General features: G+C 52.7%; 1 protein-coding gene across 1 annotated transcript in view; it reads right to left on the reverse strand.

Annotated features, from left to right (window-relative positions):
• Nucleotides 1–17,817: 17,817 nt before the first annotated feature.
• Nucleotides 17,818–22,518, reverse strand: part of LOC133356362 (protein cornichon homolog 2-like) — a 50,092-nt gene continuing 45,391 nt past the window's right edge. The window contains exon 5 of the mRNA XM_061573841.1: nucleotides 17,818–19,579. Within this exon, the coding sequence (XP_061429825.1) occupies nucleotides 19,549–19,579 (31 nt within the window). The 3' untranslated portion in view covers nucleotides 17,818–19,548. The remainder of the gene's footprint in view (nucleotides 19,580–22,518) is intronic.

The raw sequence follows: 22,518 nt of genomic DNA on the forward strand, positions 1-22,518 counted from the left end.
AGGCAGTGTGTTACTGACTGACCCGGTTATGTAGTGACCCCGTTGTGGTGTAGTTAATGCGTTGTTACGTTCATGCGGTTGCCCTGTTGGGGTGTTATAATAAACGTGTTGCCTCCAAGTTCGAGTGCGTGTCAAGGGTGGCACAGTCGGGTTTTTTATAGTCGGGTTTAATTGACTTTTTAAATCCTTTATATTAAGTTCGCTTGCTTGCTTGCTTGCGTGCTTGCGTGCTTGCGTGCTTGCGTGCTTGCTTATGACCGTGCAAATCTTTTGGTCGTTTTTTAACCCACTTCCCATGATCCAATCGAGCTGACATTTTGCACACAGACTCGTTGCGCGTGACAATACATTTTCGTGAAAAATTTTTTTCAAAAATTTTACACTGTTTAGGGAATTTTTAAAAAATATTTAATTACCAATTGCTTAATGGTGGCAGACAATCATCTGACCCATAGGTGGCAGCCATCTCAAGCCAGAGGACGAGAGGACTCTAGCCGCCCGTTTCATGATGACGCAAATGTTGACTAACCACATGGCATGAAATCCCTGCCCCCACGCTGTACACTGGAGACTATTTATAGAGCAGTTACATTGAAGCCACCAGCGATGCCACGCATATAAAGGATTTATAGTGAAAAACTTTGTTTTTACGGGTTAATTTTTTATTGGTTCTAATTGCAGAACCGCACTTCTCAACGATGGGCTTCATCCATTCCAAGCTAAGGAACTCACTGGCACCCACGATTGTGGAGGAGAAGCTCGTGTTCATCAAGACCAACCTGCCCGCCGCATTCTACGACTACCCTGTGCCCGACGGCCCCCCCGAGTACGATAGCAGCACCGACGAGGAAACAGCCTCAGCCTTGGATCAGAGTTTCGTATTCATCAAGCCAGGTTTTAATTCCCCGAAATCGGGTTTAATTGTATTGAAGAAAAAACCCGATGCCTGCCGCTGTAAAATTTTGTTTTTTTCCACCTATGGTGCGTGTGTCTGTGGAAGAACATTATTCATGGGACGCGGTCAACCGTCACGTCGCTCGCACTCACCTGAACCACCCCACGGCTCCCGCCGCATTGATTGCACTGGTCAACAACAACAAAAAATTCTGGCCTGGACTTTTGCAGCTGTTTTAGACTAATTTCAGGGTGCTATTCCAAATCTGACACATCATTTTTATGCTATCGGCATACCCCATTTTCATTGATTTTACCCGAAATTAACTCTGTCACTTATGATTACAAGTTGTTGCGAGTCAGTGACTGCTTTAGTGTTAAAATATGGTGCTGTATTTTTACGATAGTGTGTTTATAATATCATTTTATGTAGATATCCACATTTATTTAATATTTTTCTTCTGCAGTTTTTATTGAAAATGCAATATTTCATATCTCAAAAACCTGACGTGATAGACAAAAAACTGATGCCAGCTTTGGAATCAGCACCCCAAAATTACCTTAAAACCGTTGCAATACTTTATTCCAGAAAAAGTGTGTTGATCAGTGTTATCGGAGACACGGCCCAAAGCGAGACTCGCGCACTCTGCGTGCGCGCGTGTGTGGGGGGGAGCGGCAGTGTAGCGGTTTGGGCTTCACCTAGGTCGACTCAGCCTCAAATTAGTTACCTGGTGCGGTGTGTAAACATCGCTACTGGAGAGACAAAGGCGGCCGCGCGTGGTGTTGGCCACCCACCCCCTCGTGTGCCGTGCCGGCCTTCATAGGTGCTCGCTAACAGCGCTCGCCCCAACAGTCTGTTCCAGGCTATACGGGGCGATCTTTGTCGTTGTGTGTGTCTCTCTCTCGGGCAAGTTAATCTGTCAAGGGCCCGGGCGACCCGTGACATCATCAGGCAGACGCGCCTGATGAAACCCAGACACGGCGAGTAATGAGCTATTAATGCCCCACCGTAATTAGACTAATTCGAAATGACTGGGGGAGGGTGATGGGTGGCGGGGAGTGTTAAGGGTGGTGGTGGGGGTTACTCCGTACGGCATGTGTAACGTGGAGGGGTGGGGGGGCTGTAGAGACCCCCCACCCCCCAACCCACGTGCAGCGAATTACCTAACAGCCCCGCGTTGATATTGCACGGCTGGATAAAGAAGAAGAAGGCGTCACCCGCTCGCGGCAGCCATTGGCCCCAATTGTTTTGTTCGACTGCAGCGTCTCGACGGAGATGACGCACGGCAGTCAAATCAGAACCCCACCGACTGCTTCCAGCTCAATCATCCCGTGCCGAACAGGGATAGCTGCCACTCGCCCCCCACTAGGCTAGGTCACGTGGCAGCAATCGTCACGCGCCCCCCCCCCCCAATGCCCGCTCGCAGGGGCCACGTGCCGAGTCACCTCGTGCCGCACAGGGACAGCTGACTCTGGGGGTGCCACCCGCCCCGCCCCCCGCGCCCCCCCCCGTCCGTTTCTCATGCGTTGCGATGACACTTGATTCTAAAACTGGCGGTGCGCTACGAACCTGGCGATCCATCCCGGGTTGGATTCGCGCTCTCAACGTCCAACACCGGCGGAGATTATCTGAACCGCTCATGGGCCTCCCCTAGGTCGACTCGGCCTCAAATTAGTTACCTGGTGCGGTGTGTGAACATCGCCACTGGAGAGAGAAAGGCGGCCGGGCGTGGTGTTGGCCACCCACCTTCATAGGTGCTGCTCGCTAACAGCACTTGCCCCAACAGTCTGTTACAGGCTACACGGGGGATCTTTGTCTTGTGCTTGATAAGGGAACCAATTGGGGCACGGACGTTTCGCCGGCGGTTGCAGCCAACGGGGCAGCCGCCGAGAATTCCCTTCGCTTTGTTCGGCCATCACGCAGGCGACCTCGTGAAGTGGCTGTGTCGGGGTGGATGGAGGGAGGGAGGAGGGGCTTACGACACGCGATGGACTCACGCGCCGATCTCGCTCGAACATCAACTATTTCGCGACAGCGTTCAGGCTGCACGTGCGTGTGCGTGCGCGCGCGTGTGTGCGCGCGCGTGTGTGTGCGCGTGCGTGCGCGTGTGTGTGCGTGTGTGTGCGTGTGCGTGCGCGTGCGTGCGCGCGCGTGTGTGCGCGCGTGTGCGCGCGTGTGTGCACTATGTGCGCGTGCGAGCGGGGGGGGGGATTCCTTCTCATAAATGCTTCGCACTGTACTCAAATTACGCCCATTATGCAAACGACACATTTCTATTACGTTTCAATTAGGGGCATTAAACGCGAAGGCTGCGCGCGGCTGCCATTAGCAGCGCACGCTGCGCGAACGGGTGGCGACCCCGACATCGCAATTCTCGAGGCGGATGAATTACGGGCGAAATGTGCCGAAGCGAATCCCCCACTCGTGGCATCGAGGCGTCGCTCCGTGCGACGCAGTCCACCGTGAGCTCCGCTGCTACAGCGAGGGGGCGATCGTTGTTCAAGCCAGCAACGAAGGACGTGGACATTCGTAGCGAACTTTAAACTATGTTAACGGTAGGCTCTTCTTTTTCTTTCTATTTTACCAGGTAAGGTCCACTGAGAAATGTGGTTCGTTTTCAGAAGCGACCGGGCGATCACGAATGGTGGCCCCCACGCAAGCGGCTTGTCGTCGTGTGGAAATGCAGCCCAGATACTTTAAGAAGCATGTTTCAAAGTGTGGAGGATCGGGAGAAAAATCCACGCGGCCAAGGGGAGAACATGCAAATGCCAAATATACAGCAGCAGGCGTCAGGGTCGGGATCGAACCCACGACCTCCTGTACACCAGGCGAGGTAGTTAACATCTCTCCATAATGCAAACTCCAAATACACAGCAGGCGTCAGAGTCGGGATCGAACCCACGACCTCCTGTATACCACTTGGTTTGGCAGCAGGGGTCTCACTCCGAATCAGTTGTAGCGAGCTGTAAACTATTTAAACGATCAACATTTCTTTTCTTTTTGACGAGGTCAGGCCCACTGAGATATTTGCTCGTTTTGAGAAGCGATCCGGCTTTCACAAATGATGTCCCGCTCGTCCTTTGTCTCCCCAAGTGGCCACGTTTACACACCGCTCCAGGTAGTTGTTTGAGGCTGAGTCGACCTAGGCGAGGCCCGGGAACGATTCAAGTAATCGTCACCGGTGTTGTCCATGAGCGGGAATGGAACTCGTGGTCTCCGGGTTCGTAGCGCAGCGTAGCGCTAACCGCTACACTACCGCTCTCCATGCAGTACACACACAGGAGTATACACACAGAGACCTACAGAGACAAACACGACCAATGCATTTTTATGAAAGCGTAATTACAGCTGCGTTACTATAGTAAACTTATCCTCATCATCGTCGTCGTAATATTTTTCATATTTTTATCCATAGAGTGTTCAAAGTGAAATAAAGAAACACCAACAGACTGAGTTAAGAAATAAAATATTTATTCCGGCTCAAAACTATATACCAATGTCACATTATAAGCGTCCCCGAAACAAGAAGAGAATGTGCCTTCAGACAAACGTTGACACGCGTAGAAGAAGAATAAGAATAAGAGATGGAGCCCATTGTTTAAACCACGGGGGGCGGCGAGGCGAGAGAGAGGGGGGGGGGGGGCTCTGCCCCAGAGTTCAAGTGATCGACGCGACGGGAGGACTACCTGACGCAGGAAACCCGTGGCGCGGTCGATGGCACTGGCAGACCCTGGAAAGACGAGGCTTTCACTAAGTCGCTAAGAAATCCGATGTAAAAAAGTGTTTCGTAACTATAGATTTTTGTATATAAAAGTTGCCTTGTGTGTTGCGCGCGCGTGTGTTTTTTTGTGTGTTCTATTTTCCCCCGATCAGCTGTAAAAAAAAAAAACTGCTGCTGCTGAGTTTGTGTGCTATGGAAGTCGCCCAAATCGACAAAGATCCCCCGGTGTAGCCTTAACAAAATAGTTCGGGGCAAGTGCTGTTAGCGAGCACCTATGAAGGCCGGCACGGCGCATGAGGGGGTGGGTGGGCCAGCACCATGCCCGACCGCCTTTGTCTCCCCAGTGGTGTTTACACACCGCACCAGGTACTCATTTGAGGCTGAGTCGACCTAGGGGAGGCCCAGGACCGGTTCAGATAATCGTCACTGGTGTTGACCGTGAGCAGGAATCGAACCGGGTGGCTGGGTTCATGGCGCAGCGCGCTAACCGCTACACTACCGCTCCCCACACACATACTCACACACACACGTATACACACAACGCCCCCCCCCCCACACACTCACACACAAATGCATCTTGCTTGTCGATCAACAGCGGCGTGATGCTAGAGAGAGATTTGTGGAGTTCGGTGGAGGGCCCACGAGAGAGACGAGATGAACTGATCGGGGGGGTCTACACACGAAGAGCCGATAAGTTTGAGAAATTAAATTCGACAAAACAAACAAAGAAAGCAACAACGAATTGATACAATTTTTGCGTTTGTTAAAGTCAGACGAGAGAGAGAGAGAGAGAAAGTGAGTAATACATTGCACGTTAACCATTTACAGCCCCATATTTTGGTATATTTGATACGCCACCACCATTTCAAAACGCAACTAACGTCAAGTGTAAACTAGTTCCTTTTGTTCACGGAGAGATTATAAAACATTTAAATTATTACAATAACTGGTTACCGGTGGGTTAACCCAGCCTGCCTTTTACGAGTCAAAAATAAAAACCAAACCTTTGACTCCGCTACGTTGTGAGCCCAAGCACCAACATCATTTGTGGACGGACGGCCGGACGATATATCGAGCACACACCTTAGTCGCTTCGCGTGACTCTCTCTCGTGGCTGTTGTACAAAAAAGAAAGATAACAACCACTGCTACCGATGCCCTCGGTCCCCGGCCGCTGACCGAACGTCGCTTCGTCGTCTGTGAGCCGCAGTAACTACAAGCCGCGTCAGTCGAACAACGTGGCAGGCTTTCGCGACCAATATTATTCATAATATTACCCGTAAAAACAAAGTTTTTCACTATAAATCCTTTATATGCGTGGCGGCCAGAGTCCTCTCGTCCTCTTGCTTGAGATGGCTGCCACCTATGGGTCAGATGATTGCATTGCACCATTAAGCAATTGGTAATTAAATATAATATTTTTGTCCTAAAAAGTGTAAAATTTTGGAAAGAAATTTTCACGAACATTAATTGTCACGCACAACGAGTCTGTGTGCAAAATGTCAGCTCGATTGGATCACGGGAAGTGGGTTAAAAAACGACCGAAAGATTTGCACGGTCCTAAGCAAGCAAGCGAATTTAATATAAAGGATTTAATAATAAAGGTTGTTTGGGTGAGGTCACGTGAGTATAAATGCGTCGTAACCCTCCACCACCCGACACGGACAATTAGCAAATTGATGTGTCACGTAAACAAAACGCGTCAATTCGTTATCACTTCAGCCCACCGGCGTGTTGGAGAGTAAATCCACAACATTTACAATTTGAGTAGTACGACGTTTCGCTGGTAATTACATCCAGCATCATTGGGCGATTTGCCAGAATAGTGAAGCAATCCACCTGCTTCTGGTGTTATACTAAATGTGTTGTAATAAATATATATATTTTTAAACTCTTACAATTATTTTAAAACGTTGCTTTACCGGGTAAGGCAAACTGAGCAATACAGCTTCTTATTCTGCTTCAGCAAGCGACCTGGGCGATCACAAATGAAAGCTGAACGAAGTTGAGGGCGCCACGGTGGCTAGGAGATGTTAACTACCTCTCCTGGTGTACAGGAGGTCGTGGGTTCGATCCCGACCCCGTCGACGCCTGCTGCTGTATATTTGGAGTTTGCGTGTCTCTCTCTCTCTCTCCGTTGTCGCGTGGATTTTTTCTCCGGGTCCACCTGTTTCCCCCCCCCCCCCCCCCCCACACATTTAAAATCAACGTCCCGCGTTCAGAGCATTTGCATCCTGCTATAAATTTGCACGTGATGAAGCCACTTGGTCGAGCTATCATTTGCGGCTAGGTCGCCTCTGAAAAACGAAATCTACGTAGCTCAGTGGGGACTTACCTGGACAAGTAAGAAAACAAAAACCACGGTTTGGTGTTCATCTTCTTGGTTCTTTCGGTAAAGTCGCGTAGAAGGGAAATAATAAAATAATACGTGACTTTACCGAAAGAACCAAGAAGATGAATCCCTGCAGTCACGAAAGCTTTAAATCGAAATTTTATTACGTTTTATTTTTATTATTTTATTACTTCCCTTCTACGTGACTTTACCGAAAGAACCAAGAAGATGAATCCCTGCAGTCACGAAAGCTTTAAATCGACAGTTTGGTGTTTTAGTGTGAGTGGCTTATAACGTGGACATGAATCGCAGCACACACACATACTCCAAACGACTCGGCCTGCCTTGAGTACCGCAACCCTCTGCTGCCCCAACACCGTCCTGGAGGCCAGTGGCGGGTCCGAGTCGGAGGGGGGGGTGATTGGGGGGGGGGGCGATTGGGGGGGGGTGGTGACGAGAGAGGGGGGGTGATTGGGGTGGAGGCGGTGACGAGAGAGGGGGGGTGATTGGGGGGGGGGTGATTGGGGTGGAGGCGGTGACGAGGGGGGGGGGGTGATTGGGGTGGAGGCGGTGACGAGAGAGGGGGGGTGATTGGGGGGGGGGGGGGGTGATTGGGGGTGGTGGCGGTGACGAGAGAGGGGGGGTGATTGGGGTGGAGGCGGTGACGAGGGGGGGGGGTGATTGGGGGGGGGGGGTGATTGGGGTGGAGGCGGTGACGAGGGGGGGGGGTGATTGGGGTGGAGGCGGTGACGAGAGAGGGGGGGTGATTGGGGGGGGGTGATTGGGGGTGGTGGCGGTGACGAGAGAGGGGGGGTGATTGGGGTGGAGGCGGTGACGAGGGGGGGGGGTGATTGGGGGGGGGGTGATTGGGGTGGAGGCGGTGACGAGGGGGGGGGGGTGATTGGGGTGGAGGCGGTGACGAGAGAGGGGGGGTGATTGGGGTGGAGGCGGTGACGAGGGGGGGGGTGATTGGGGGGGGGGGTGATTGGGGGTGGAGGCGGTGACGAGAGAGGGGGGGTGATTGGGGTGGAGGCGGTGACGAGAGAGGGGGGGTGATTGGGGTGGAGGCGGTGACGAGGGGGGGGGTGATTGGGGGTGGAGGCGGTGACGAGGGGGGGGTGATTGGGGGGGGGGTGATTGGGGGGGGGGTGATTGGGGGTAGGAGGCGGTGACGAGAGGGGGGGCGATTCCAACCCTGTTCCCCTGTTATCGATTAGGAACCCAGTTCCCCTGTTATCGATGAGGAACCCAGTTCCTCTGATATCGATTATGAACCCAGTTCCTTTGATATCGATTAGGAACCCCGTTCCTCTGATATCGATTAGGAACCCCGTTCCTCCGATATCGATTGCCCCCCACTCCCCCAGCCCTCCGTGCTATCGACTCCCCTGCGTGGCCCGCACTCACGGGGCTCAGCCTCCGTCTGCTCTGACGCATCGGAGGCGGTCAGACGCAGGCGGACGCTGCCTTTGCGTTCACCCCTAGTATCGTATTGTATAGAGTAATAGAGCATCGTAGTCTTGGTTCTTTCGGTAAAGTCACGTAGATAGGAAAAATAAAATTACGAAATAAAATACACAATTTTTTTTAAACAAAAAAAATACTTTTGATTTAAAGCTTTCGTGACTGCAGAAAACCTGATGATGATTGCTTGTGTTGCAATCGAAACGTCGTGATAATTTTATAGTTTTATATTTTTATTATTTTATTGTTTCCCTTCTACGTGACTTTACCGAAAGAACCAAGAATACAATAATAAAAGGAAAAGAACATGAATTCCTGCAGTCACGAAAGTTTTAAGAATACATTTTATAGAGCATCGGTTCTTAACCATTTACTGCAGCCTTGCACCCATTTGGTTCGCATTAGTTTATATAGATATATTTTTAAAATATATTTGTGTTAATAAATACATAGAGGGCTTGATGAAACGAAGTTGTTCCTTCACGTGCCCGTGTGCTCAATTTGTATTTTCGATTATTAACCTTCTAAAAAATAAAAATCTGTGCACGTCTCGCTTCCCCCAGGGGGTTAGCGTGCACCCTAGTTGAAGAAGAAGCCCTGCTACAGAGTCGAGCCTAAGGCGGAGATTATGTATTCGTATATATAAAGAAAAAACTCAACATGATCGTCAACAGCACTGCATTAAAAGGAACAAAAAAAACCCCCCAAACACGCACATAATGGGCGACGTTTCAGGAAATGGCCCTTATTCATATTACGTAATAAAGTGAAGGGACCTTTGGCCGAAACGTCGCCGATTATACATATACAAATGTTTGTAAAGCCACAGTGCTGCTGACGAGTCTATTAATGTTGTTGTTGTTGTTAATTGTGCGTGCACGCCAACGTAACACCATCACTATATATAATTAATTAAGTGATTCATAGATGTACACATAGACCCATACACTCACACGAAGACCCATAGACTCACACAGAGACCCGTAGATTCACATAGAAACTCATAGACTCACACAGAGACCCATAGACTCGCATAGCGACTGATAGGCTCACCACAGACTCACACAGAAACTCATAGACCCGCATAGAGACCCATAGACCCGTATAGAGACCCATAGATTCGGATAGAGACCCATAGACTCACACAGAGACCAATAGACTTACATAGAAACCTACAGACTCGCATAGAGACCCATATACTCGTATAGAGACTAATAGGCTCACACAGAGACCCATAGACTCACACAGAGACCCTTAGATTCACACAGAGACCCATAGACTCGCATAGAGAGCCATAGACTCGGATAGACACCCATAGACTCGCATAGAGACCCATAGACTGTCATAGAGACCCATAGACTCGCATAGAGACCCATAGAATCACACAAAGACACATAGACTCACACAGAGAGCCATAGACTCGCATCGAGACCCATAGACTCAAACAGAGACCAATATCCTTACATAGAGACCTATAGACTCGCATAGAGACCCATATACTCGTATAGAGACTAATAGGCTCACACAGAGAGCCATAGACTCGCATAGAGACCAATAGACTCGGATATACACCCATAGACTCGCATAGAGACCCATAGACTCACACAGAGACCCTTAGACTCACACAGAGACCCATGGACTCACATAGAGAGCCATAGACTCGCATAGAGACCAATAGACTGTCATATAGACCTATAGACTCGCATAGAGACCCATAGACTCACACAGAGACCAATAGACTTACATAGAGACCCATAGACTCACACAGAGAGCCATAGACTCGCATAGAGACCAATAGACTCACACAGAGACCAATAGACTCACACAGAGACTCATAGACTCGCATCGAGACCCATAGACTCGCATAGAGACCAATAGACTCACACAGAGACCCATACACTCACACAGAGACCCATAGACTCACACAGAGATCCATAGACTCACACAGAGATCCATAGACTCACACAGAGATCCATAGACTCACACAGAGACCCATAGACTCACACAGAGACCAATAGACTTACATAGAGACCCATAGACTCACACAGAGATCCATAGACTCACACAGAGACCAATAGACTCACACAGAGACCCATAGACTCGCATAGGCTTACGCAGAGAGCCAGCGAACCCTCACAGAAACTCACGCAATTCGGGGACTGCGTTGTAATTGTACCGAATGGATGACAAGGAAATAATTAATAAAAGCTATAATGCACGGACGATTTCAATTGTCACGGGGGTCGCCAGTCGACTTCCTGTCAGAGGTCGCAACCGGGTACCCGATACCCGGACCCTACCCGATACTCGGCTACCCGTACCCGGCCGGGTACGGGTACCTGTTTGCGACCTGGTGCGGCCGGGTACGGGTAGGCCGTGAGTCACTGGTGAGTCACCGTTTGTCACTCATTTCCCAACGTCTTGTCTCTTCTCACAATTCAAGTTCCTAGATTCAACCCACCCGCGCCTGCAACATGGCTTCATCCCAGAGGTCGCAATCGGTACCCGTACCCTACACGATACCCGGCCGGGTACGGGTAGCCGGGTATCGGGTAGGATACGGGTACCCGTTTGCGACCCTGGTGCGGCCGGGTACGGGTACGGGTAAGGAATCAAAACCCGTTTGCGACCTCTGCTTCCTGTTCTACAGCAATGAGTTTGTCAATCTGGACGACGATTTCAAAGTGCGTAGCTCCCAGCGGCTTGCTAATCTCGGAAGGAAGAGCGTTCCAGACGGCCGCAGAAGGGCATCTGACAGCGCCACGAGATTCGATGACCAGCGTCTCTGTTCGATGGCGGCTTCCTCGCTTGTCGAATGAAAATAATCGGGGTTTGAGCGTCACGTGACGAAAAACGCCCCTTTCTCAGCAGCAGGCGGGGAGAGTGCTGCCCTCTGCTATCGGGACTAGCTCTGTGATATCCGCTTCCTCGGCCCCTTCTCCAAGCACGGAGGGTCGCGATGCACTGCGAGAGTTGTGCGTGGCGCGGCGCGGCGCTGGTGGAGGAATCTGCACGGAATTGTGAAAACAAACATTTTAAAAACGCATGCGGAGGAGCAGCGTGTGCGTGTGTGTGTGCGTAGCGTGGTGCAAAGACAAAGATCCCCCCTATAGCATTAACAGACTGTTGGGGCAAGTGCTGTTAGCGAGCAGCACCTATGAAGACCGGCACGGCGCACCACGCCCGGCCGCCTTTGTCTCCCCAGTGGCGATGATTATACGCACCGCACCGGGTGCTCATTTGAGGCTGAGTCGACTCAATGGTAGGAGGCCCAGGACCGGTTCAGATAATCGTCACCGGTGTTGGCCGTGAGCGGGGATCGAACTCGGGTCACCGGGTTCCTAGCGCAGTGCGCTAACCGCTGCACCACCGCTCTCCCACGGGGCTCAGCACGTGTTTAGAGTGGTCGTGTTGTGGGGAGCGGTGGCGCAATGGTTAGCGCGCTGCGCTGACCCGCTCGCGACCACTAACATAGGCGGGATATCTTAACCGGTGCTGGTGGGCCTCGCCTAGGTCGACTCAGCCTCAAATGAGTGTCTGGCGCGTGGTGAACGTCAGTGTTTGGGAGACAAAGGCGGCGGAAGTGTTGCTTGAGCTCGCATTCTCTCGTGTGGAGCGCCTGCTAAATGTCGTGTGTGTACGCCGGTGTGTGTGTGTGTGTGCGCCTGTGTGTTTGTAGGTCGACTCAGCCTCAAATGAGTGCCTGGTGCGATGTGTAAACATCGCCACTAGGGAGACAAAGGCGGCCGGGCGTGGTGTCGGCCACCCACCTCCTCGTGTGCCGTGCCGGCCTTCGTAGGTGCTCGCTAACAGCACTTGCCCCTACAGTCTGTTACAGGCTATACGGGGGATCTTTGTCTTTGTGCATGTATTTGCGCCCGTGTGTGTGTGTAGGCCTGTGTGTGTTTCCGTGTGCATGTGTGTGTGCCCCGTGTGTGTGCTCCGTGTGTGTGCCTCATGTCTGTGTGTGCTCCGTGTATGTGTGCTTCGTGTGTATGGATGTGTGCTCGTGTGTGTGTGTGCCTGCGTGTATGTGTGTGTGTGTGCCCCGTGTATGTGTGTGTGTGTGCCTGCGTGTATGTGTGTGCCCCGCGTGTATGTGTGTGTGTGCCCCGTGTGTGTGTGCCCCGTGTGTGTGCCTCGTGTGTGTGTGTGCCCCATGTATGTGTGTGTGCCTGCGTGTATGTGTGTGTGCCTGCGTGTATGTGTGTGTGCCTGCGTGTATGTGTGTGTGTGTGCCCCGCGTGTGTGTGTGCCCCGCGTGTGTGTGTGCCCCGTGTGTGTGCCCCATGTATGTGTGTGTGCCTGCGTGTGTGTGTGTGTGTGCCCCGTGTGTGTGTGTGTGTGTGCACCGTGTATGTGTGTGTGTGCCTGCGTGTGTGTGTGTGCCCGTGTGTATGTGTGTGTGTGCCTGCGTGTGTGTGTGTGTGTGCCTCGTGTGTGTGTGTGCCCCGTGTGTGTGTGTATGCCTGCGTGTATGTGTGTGTGTGCCCCGTGTGTGTGTGCCCCGTGTGTGTGTGTGTGCCTGCGTGTATGTGTGTGTGTGCCTGCGTGTATGTGTGTGTGTGCCCCGTGTGTGTGTGTGTGTGTGCCTGCGTGTATGTGTGTGTGTGCCTGCGTGTATGTGTGTGTGTGCCCCGTGTGTGTGTGTGTGTGTGCCTGCGTGTATGTGTGTGTGTGCCTGCGTGTGTGTGTGTGCCCCGTGTGTGTGTGTGTGTGTGCCTGCGTGTATGTGTGTGTGTGCCTGCGTGTATGTGTGTGTGTGCCCCGTGTGTGTGTGCCTGCGTGTATGTGTGTGTGTGCCCCGTGTGTGTGTGTGTGCCTGCGTGTATGTGTGTGTGTGTGTGTGCCTCGTGTGTGTGCCCCGTGTGTGTGTGTGCCTGCGTGTATGTGTGTGTGTGCCCCGTGTGTGTGTGTGTGCCTGCGTGTATGTGTGTGTGTGTGCCTCGTGTGTGTGCCCCGTGTGTGTGTGTGCCTGCGTGTATGTGTGTGTGTGCCCCGTGTGTGTGTGCCTGCGTGTATGTGTATGTGTGTGTGTGCCTCGTGTGTGTGCCCCGTGTGTGTGTGTGCCTGCGTGTATGTGTGTGTGTGCCCCGTGTGTGTGTGTGCCTGCGTGTATGTGTATGTGTGTGTGTGCCTCGTGTGTGTGCCCCGTGTGTGTGTGTGTGTGTGCCTCGTGTGTGTGCCCCGTGTGTGTGTGTGTGTGCCTCGTGTGTGTGCCCCGTGTGTGTGTGCCTGCGTGTATGTGTGTGTGTGCCCTGTGTGTGTGTGTGTGCCCTGTGTGTGTGTGTGTGCCCTGTGTGTGTGTGTGCCTGCGTGTATGTGTGTGTGTGCCCCGTGTATGTGTGTGCCCCGTGTGTGTGTGTGTGCCTGTGTGTATGTGTGTGTGTGCCCCGTGTGTGTGTATCTGCGTGTATGTATGTGTGTGCCCCGTGTGTCTGTGTGTGTGCCCCGTGTGTGTGTGCCTGTATGTGTGTGTGCCTGCTTGTATGTATGTGTGTGTGGCTGCGTGTGTTTGTGTGGCTGCGTGTGTGTGTGTGTGTGCCTGCGTGTATGTGTGCCCCGTGTGTCTGTGTGTGTGCCCCGTGTGTGTGTGCCTGTATGTGTGTGTGCCTGCTTGTATGTATGTGTGTGTGGCTGCGTGTATGTATGTGTGCCCCGTGTGTGTGTGCGCTCTCAGCCCACGCGTTTCCCCCAAGGATCAAATCAGCGCCGCGGAAATTTGGAGCGCGGTTGACACTTTCCAAGGGTTTCCCCCAAACCACACTCCCCCCCCTCTTTCATCTGCGCTGCTGCTGTAGCTGCTGGCTGGGTCAGTGCTGAGATCGCTTCCTCACCCTACAACCCGCTCCTACCACCCCCCCAACCTCCAAGCCCCCGTGGGCTGTCTCCGACTCAGGTGAACCCAACCGCCGATGTCGCTGCTGCTGCTGCTGTAGAGTGCAGCTCTCTCTATTTTTTAAAATCCTTTATATTAAGCTCACTTGCTTTCTTGCTTGCTTACGACCGTGGAAATCTTTCGGTCGTTTTTTAACCCACTTGCCGTGATCCAATCGAGCTGACATTTTGCACACAGACTCGTTGTGCTTGACAATTGATTTTCGTGAAAAAATTTTCCCAAAATGTTACACTGTTTAGGGAAAAATTTTAAAATATTTAATTACCAATTGCTTAATGCTGGCAGACAATCATCTGACCCATAGGTGGCAGCCATCTCAAGCCAGAGGACGAGAGGACTCTAGCCGCCACGCATATAAAGGATTTAGAGTGAAAAACTTTTTTTTACGGGTTAATTTTTTACAATCAGAGGAAACAAGAAGATGCTCGGTGTAGTCGGCACTTTGCTTCGTTCATCATTTCGTTTTTTGTTTAATGCTTTGCTTTATGTAACCTCCTCTCTCTCTCCGATGTGCTTCTCGCGTTGTGCCCGCTACGCATTGTCTCGGCACGGCGTCCGACGTTTCGCTCGACGCGCCGGGCAGCTTTGTCGGCAATTGCATGTTTCTACTCCGCCCGGCACGTGGAGCGAACTGTCAGGTTTGGATGTCGCTCAAAAACGTCTCCTCTGCTTCCTCCCCTCCCATCTGGAGCTCCCCCCGTCGCCTCCCGCAGTCGGCCGTGCTGTTGGCTCCATGCCAGAGGTCGCAAACGGGTTTTGATTCCTGACCCGTACCCGGCCGCTCCAGGATCGCAAACGGGTACCCGTATCCGTACCCGACCGTAACCGTACCCTACCCGTACCCGCCGGGTACGGGTAGGGTACGGGTATCGGGTACCTGATTGCGACCTCTGGGATGAAGCCATGTTGCAGGCGCGGGTGGGTTGATTCTAAGGAAACTTGAATTGTGAGAAGAGACAAGACGTTGGGAAATGAGTGACAAACGGTGACTCACCAGTGACTCACGGTCTACCCGTACCCATACCCGGCCGCACCAGGGTTGCAAACGGGTACCCGTACCCGTACCCGGCCGGGTAGCCGGGTATCGTGTAGGGTACGGGTATCGGGTACCCGGTTGCGACCTCTGCTCCATGCCCCCTGGCTCAAGATCGTGCGATCTCTTCTCCTCTCTCTGTGTGACTGAAGCCCCTCTAGAATCACTTCCCCCTCTGCCTCCCGCGGCCATCCGTGACGTTGGCTCCATGCCCCGTGGCTTTGCGTCACCGTCCGCATTTCGACGCTACGCAAACAAAATCCACGTCATTTTGCGCGATCAACTGTTTGCTGTTGTTGTTTTTGTTATTGTCGTTTGTTGTTGTTACTTTACCGGGGCATAAGGGGAGTAAAGAGTCAAGGGATGTGATGATGATGATGTATGGGAGAGGGGGGGGGAGAAAAGAAGACCCCCACCCAAAAGAAAGTGGAAGAGAATAGAGAAGCGGCCGAAGAAGATTGGGGAACGAGGCAGGGAAATGACGGAAAAGGATCGAACAAAACTCGTGAGTTTACGGGTCACGAGAGGATCTGGAGGGAGAGGCTGCATCAAGGCCTCGCAGCAGCGTCTGTTTAAATAGGGGGGGGGGGGGGTGGGGAGCCCGCACAGAAGTCACGTGATTTGCGGGACGCTTGGTGCTGATTTCACCGTAGAGATGCGTCGGATTTTTGAATAAGATTGAGCAGCATGCAGAGGCTTGCCTATGGATGCTGTGTGCCACACATCATCAGCAAGGCGCGCGACTCCCATCCGATCGCCTGCTGTCCTTCCCCTGCACCTCCGTTGGCTGGCTACGTACGGTGCGAAAGAAGTCCACCATACATGCACATCCATCACGCTTGCACGCGCAATGCTCCCAGCCTTGACGAGACCACCAGCTCAAAAGAGCGTGGTCGAATTGTTGCTCAATAATGCGGTCACGTGTTGCACGCGTTTAACTCGATTAGAGTTGGTGGCCTGAACAAGTATAGCCCCCTCCCCCCGCCTCTCCCTCCCCCCGTGTTGAACTCTTCAGGTGCTGGTGGTCTAGACAAGGCTGCGTAGTGTGGTGGTCACATGACACGTGTGCGAGGTGTGGAGACAGGAGCCGTGCTTTGCTGCTGCGAAAGCGGCACACCTTTGCGTGTTGTTGAATCGCTTGAGTTGGTGGTCTAGGCAAGGCTGAGCGCATTGTACAGTACAGATGCGGGTGCAGTGGTCACATGACTTGCGCGCGAGGCGTATGGATGAGAGTCGAGCCTGGTAGCCGCTGTTCGTGAGCAGCAGTACACATTCACTCACCCACTCGCTCACTCTATCACGCACTCACCCACTCATTCACAAAACTCATTCACCCACTCTCTCACCCACTCACTCATGTATTCACCCAATCTCTCACTCATTCACTCACTCTCTAACGTACTTACCCACCCACTCATGTATTCACCCACTCTCTCACTCATTCACCCACTCTTTAACTCACCCACTCACTCATGCATTCAGCCACTCTCTCACTCATTCACCCACTTTCTAACTCACCCACTCACTCATGCATTCACCCACTCTCTCTATCATTCACCCACTCTCTCACTCATTCACCCACTCTCTAACTCACCCACTCACTCATGTATTCACCCACTCTCTCACTCATTCACCCACTCTCTCTATCATTCACCCACTCTCTCACTCATTCACCCACTCTCTAACTCACCCACTCACTCATGTATTCACCCACTCTCTCACTCATTCACCCACTCTCTAACTCACCCACTCACTCATGTATTCACCCACTCTCTCACTCATTCACCCACTCTCTCTATCATTCACCCACTCTCTAACTCACCCACTCACTCATGCATCAACACACTCTCTCACTCATTCACCCACTCTTTAACTTACCCACTCACTCATGTATTCACCCACTCTCTCACTCATTCACCCACTCTCTCTATCATTCACCCACTCTCTAACGTACTCACCCACTCCTTCATGCATTCACTCACTCTCTCACTCATTCACCCACTCTCTAACTCACTCACTCATGCATTCACAAACTCTCTCACTCATTCACCCACTCTCTCACTTATTCACCTACTCTCGAACATACTCACCCACTCTCTCTATCATTCACCCACTCACTCATGCATTCACACTCTCTCATTCGTCCATTCACTCGTCTCGTTCACCCACTCACCCACCCACCCACGCGCTCTCACCCATTCGCCTGCTCACTCGCTCACTCATCCACCCGTCACCTTTGCGTGCCGTCATTTCCATTCGTTACCAACCCAGCGCGCGTCCCTTTCCCTGTCGTAACGGCGACGACGGTGATCGCGTTTGTGGTTCGGGGTTTCGAGGGTTTCCCTCCCTCCCCCCCTCCCCACCCCTCCCCATCATTCGCAGAGAGTGTTGGCGTTCGGAATCCTTTGGGAACGTGATGCGTCGTCACAATCGCCGTGGATTCCACCACCACCACCACAACCCCTACCCTCCCAAGCCCTCCCCACCCGAGCCTCTGCTAACACGGACAGACGGACGAAGCCCGCGGGGCTACAACACCGATACACGCGCCGTGGCAGGGAAGCAACAGCAGCAACAGCAGCAGCATCGGAGTTTGTAGATCTGGCAACCACGCGTTGTTTTAAAAAAAAATGACAAAGCCTATAAAATAGCAGGCGAGAGCCGTTGCACGTTGACACTTGTGTATACGCCAGTAGCAAACGGGACGATGGATTGGTGTACATATATAAACCCCGAAGACAAATATCTCCCGTCGTTTGAGAAAGTAACAAAAGATCATCATGTCGAGCGGATAACCGTCGCACACCCGCGCGCAGATTTCCCATCGCACGGACGATTCTGAGAAGTGAGACCCGCGACACGAAGGAGATGCCACGCTCGTCTGGAAGGGGGTCATGGGGTGCCAGGAAAGCATTTTGTTTGTGAGATTCCACAATGTCTTCTTGGTTCTTTCGGTAAAGTCACGTAGAAGGGAAGTAATAAAATAATAAAAAATAAAACATAATTAAATAATTCTCACGACGTTTCGGCCACAACGCAAGCAGCAGCAGAATTATTTAATTATGTTTTATTTTTTATTATTTTATTACTTCCCTTCTACGTGACTTTACCGAAAGAACCAAAAAGATGAATCCCTGCAGTCACGAAAGCTTTAAATCGAAAAATTCCACATTGTGTTTTTGTTGTTGTTAATTCCAATGTCCAGAGGTTCCCTCCCATCGATAATTCCAATCTCATTCCCACCGGCGAATTTAAATCTCCATCGCGAATTCAAAACCAACAGAGTTCCCGTCCATCGCTCATTCCAAATCTCCTTCTCACCGGCGAATTTAAATCTCCATCGCGAATTCAAAACTAACTGAGGTCACGTCACATCGCTCATTACACATCTCCAGAGGGTTTCCACCATCGGGCAATATCTGAAAAAATTCCTCCCGTTATTCTTCTGCTCACAGACACACACACACACAAAACCCATGAAATAAAACCAAAACCGTCAATCGCGAAGTCATTGGAAAAGAGTTTTTCTGCGCCAGTTTGCGCGGTTAAAAAAATTAAGAACATAATTCATTTCAGAATCTTCCCGCGATCAAAAAAAACCAGAGCGAGCCATGATACACACGAAGCAGCGTAAGTTTGTAAAATATTTCTTTTCCTCTTTCCCAGGATGCGGACGAAGAGGCTCTCCCCTGCCCCCCCCTCCCTCGGCTCCTCCGCGCGCCGTCGGAACGCGGCGGCGGGGGCGGCGGTGGGGGGGGTTCAGATGAGCTCCGTCGTGTTCACCGCCACCGCTCGCCACTCCTCGCTGCCGATTGAACCCACGCACAAAAGTGAAGTTTCGCCGTCGCTTGAGAAGTCGTCCCCGCCAGCCCCCCACCACCACCACCAGCACCACGTGGCCACCCCACACCCCCAGTGGATGAGACTCCTCCGCCAGTTGAGCGGCAGATGCCGAATCCACCGTTCAGAGGTTTTGTTTTTGAAGAGAGAGGGGGAGCGAGCGAGCGAGCGAGAGAAACACCACGACCACCAGCAGCAGCAGCAGCAGTAGTCGCAGTCTTCTCCGGGAATACAAAAAAAATAAGACCGCAAAAAACAACTCCCAGTCATCGTTGTCCAGTGGTCTTTGCTGTTCGCTTTTGTTTAAAAAAAATGTCTCTTCGTATTCATCCGGATGTCCAGTTGTTGTCTCTCTCCTCTCCTCTCTATACGTTAGCGATGAGCGTGTATATCATGCTGCGAATTGAGCAGAGAGAGAACAAGGGTTAGCGACGCAATTCGCAGAAACACAAACACGTGGCAAAGAAAACAAAGACCCCCCCGTGTAGCCTGTAACAGACTATAGGGGCAAGTGCTGTTAGCGAGCACCTACGAAGGCCGGAACGGTACATCAGGGGCGTGGGTGGCTATCACCACGCCCGACCGCCTTTGTCTCCCTAGTGGCGATATATATATTTTTTTACACCGCACCAAGTACTAATTTGAGGATGAGTTGACTGAGGGTAGGCCCCAGTAGCAGTTCAAATAATCGTCACTGGTGTTGGCCGTGAGTGGGAATGGAACTCGGGTCTGCCAGGTTCGTAGCGCGGCGTGCTAGCCGCTACACTACCGCTCCTCACACACAGATATTACCGTCGCAAACTCGTGATGATAGTTGTGAAAAAACGTTTTAAGTGTCCGTTTTTGGTGTGGGTTGTGTACGTCTGTGTGTGTTTTGGGGAGCGGTGGCGCAGTGGTTAGCCCACTGTGCTCCATAATTGGTGGCTCAGCTCCGATTCCCACCTCCAAGTGATAAACAGTGGGGCATATTTGAACCTGCTCTATGGGTTTCGCCAAAGAAAACATAGTACTTGGTGCGGTGTGTAAATATCAGCACTGGGGAGACAAAGGTGGCTCAGGGCATGGCGTTGTGCCACCCCCCCCCTCCTCTCGTGTGCCATTCCGGCCTTCGTGAGGTGCTGCAAAGTCGCCAACGGCACTTGCCCCAAAAGTCTGCTCGAGGCTATCCGGGGGATCTTCATCTTGGCACAGTGGGGTGCACAGGTGGTGAATCTGTTAAGTCAATCTCAGGCAGTCGACTCATTACACCTTGGGGCTGTCATGTGACCTCCTGGCAACTTTCCACGCTCCACGCGGTATCCTCAAAGTGCATCTAACCTGGCACTCACTTAGCGGTGAATGGCGGCTGTTATTGGTTGTCGTGTGCCTGTGTGTCACCTGTCATGTAATGCCGGTGTGCTGGTGTGTGTTGGTGCTCGCTAACAGCACTTGCCCCCACAGTCTGTTAAGGCTACACGGGGGATCTTTGTTGGTACACTCTTGTGGCGAGTGGTGGTGTAGTGGTTTGCGCTGCACTATGAACCCGGCGACCCGGGTTCGATTCCTGGTCACGGCCAACACCGGTGACGATTGTCCGAACCGGTCCTGGGTCGACTCAGCCTCAAATGAGTACCTGGTGCGGTGTGTAAACATCGCCACTGGGGAGACAAAGGCGGTCGGGCGTGGTGCTGGCCACCCAGCCCCTCGTGTGCCGTCCCGGCCTTCATAGGTGCTCGCTAACAGCACTTGCCCCTACAGTCCGTTGAGGCTATACGGGGGATCTTTATCTTTGTCGGTACACTTATCCATTGACAGATTCACGTCGAACACGTGTGTATCCGTGCGCATGCGTTTGCGCGCGCGCAGTGCGTTCATCCGCGTGTGCGGAGTGTTGTCGCAGTGGTCAGCGCACTGCTCCACACTCGACTTTCACTCGGGGCCAACATCGGTGACGAACATCGGTAACCGGTCCACGGGCGGCTTCGATCGGGGCGAGCCGCCGACGGAAGACGGCGGCGGACGGCCACGTGACGCTGTCCCATCCACCGCCCTCCCACGAGGTGCTACTGCTCCCACAGACTCTCAGAGGCTCCGGGGGGGGGGGGGGGTGGCGGTGGATCTTTGTCTTCGGTGATAATGGGGCTGGGTCGGCTAGGGACACGAGCTGCCAGATTGTCGCTGGCTGCTCGGCTCCCCTCTCTGCCTCTGGCCTCGCGTTAGGGGGCGGGGGTGGAGTGGGGGGGGGGGGTGGAGTGGGGGGGGGGGGGGTGGAGTGGGGGGGGTGGAGTGGGGGGGGGTGGAGTGGGGGCCGGGGGTATCCCATCTGCTTGCATTGGGGGGGGGGCAGGCGTCCGGCGAGAAGGATCGCGGCGAGCTATGTGGATGTTCCGCTCACATCTCCGCAGAATTCTCCATCAAAGGGGGACATCGTCCCCAATGCCTTCTGCTCGCCCCCCCCCCCATAAAAACTCTGCCGTCCCCCCCCCCCCCTTTCTCCCCGGCACCCCCGGACAGATTAATTTGTGCGCAGCATCTGTCGACCGCTTTGTTCGGCGCAGTCCGGCCACCGCCGCATTCCGAATTTGACTGCGTGTCTGTCTGTAACGTGGGGTCACGGTGAAGTGAATGTGTGTAACGTGGGGTCACGGTGGAGTGTCTGTGTGTCTGTGTGTCTGTGTGTAACGTGGGGTCACGGTGAAGTGTCTGTGTGTAACGTGGGGTCACGGTGAAGTGTCTGTGTGTAACGTGAGGTCACGGTGAAGTGTCTGTGTGTAACGTGGGGTCACGGTGAAGTGTCTGTGTGTAACGTGGGGTCACGGTGAAGTGACTGTGTGTCTGTGTGTAACGTGGGGTCACGGTGAAGTGAATGTGTGTCTGTGTGTAACGTGGGGTCACGGTGAAGTGTCTGTGTGTCTGTGTGTAACGTGGGGTCACGGTGAAGTGTCTGTGTGTAACGTGGGGTCACAGTGAAGTGACTATGTATCTGTGTGTAACGTGGGGTCACGGTAAAGTGACTGTGTCTGTGTGTAACGTGGGGTCACGGTGAAGTGTCTGTGTGTCTGTGTGTAACGTGGGGTCACAGTGAAGTGTCTGTGTGTAACGTGGGGTCACGGTGAAGTGTCTGTGTGTCTGTGTGTAACGTGGGGTCACAGTGAAGTGTCTGTGTGTAACGTGGGGTCACGGTGAAGTGACTGTGTGTCTGTGTGTAACGTGGGGTCACGGTGGAGTGACTGTGTGTAACGTGGGGTCACGGTGGAGTGTCTGTGTGTAACGTGGGGTCACGGTGAAGTGTCTGCGTGTAACGTGGGGTCACGGTGGAGTGACTGTGTGTAACGTGGGGTCACGGTGAAGTGTCT

The sequence above is a fragment of the Lethenteron reissneri genome, chromosome 53 (assembly GCF_015708825.2).
Source record: "Lethenteron reissneri isolate LAM-NWPU_2019-01 chromosome 53, ASM1570882v1, whole genome shotgun sequence".
In the NCBI taxonomy this organism is placed as follows: domain Eukaryota; kingdom Metazoa; phylum Chordata; class Hyperoartia; order Petromyzontiformes; family Petromyzontidae; genus Lethenteron; species Lethenteron reissneri.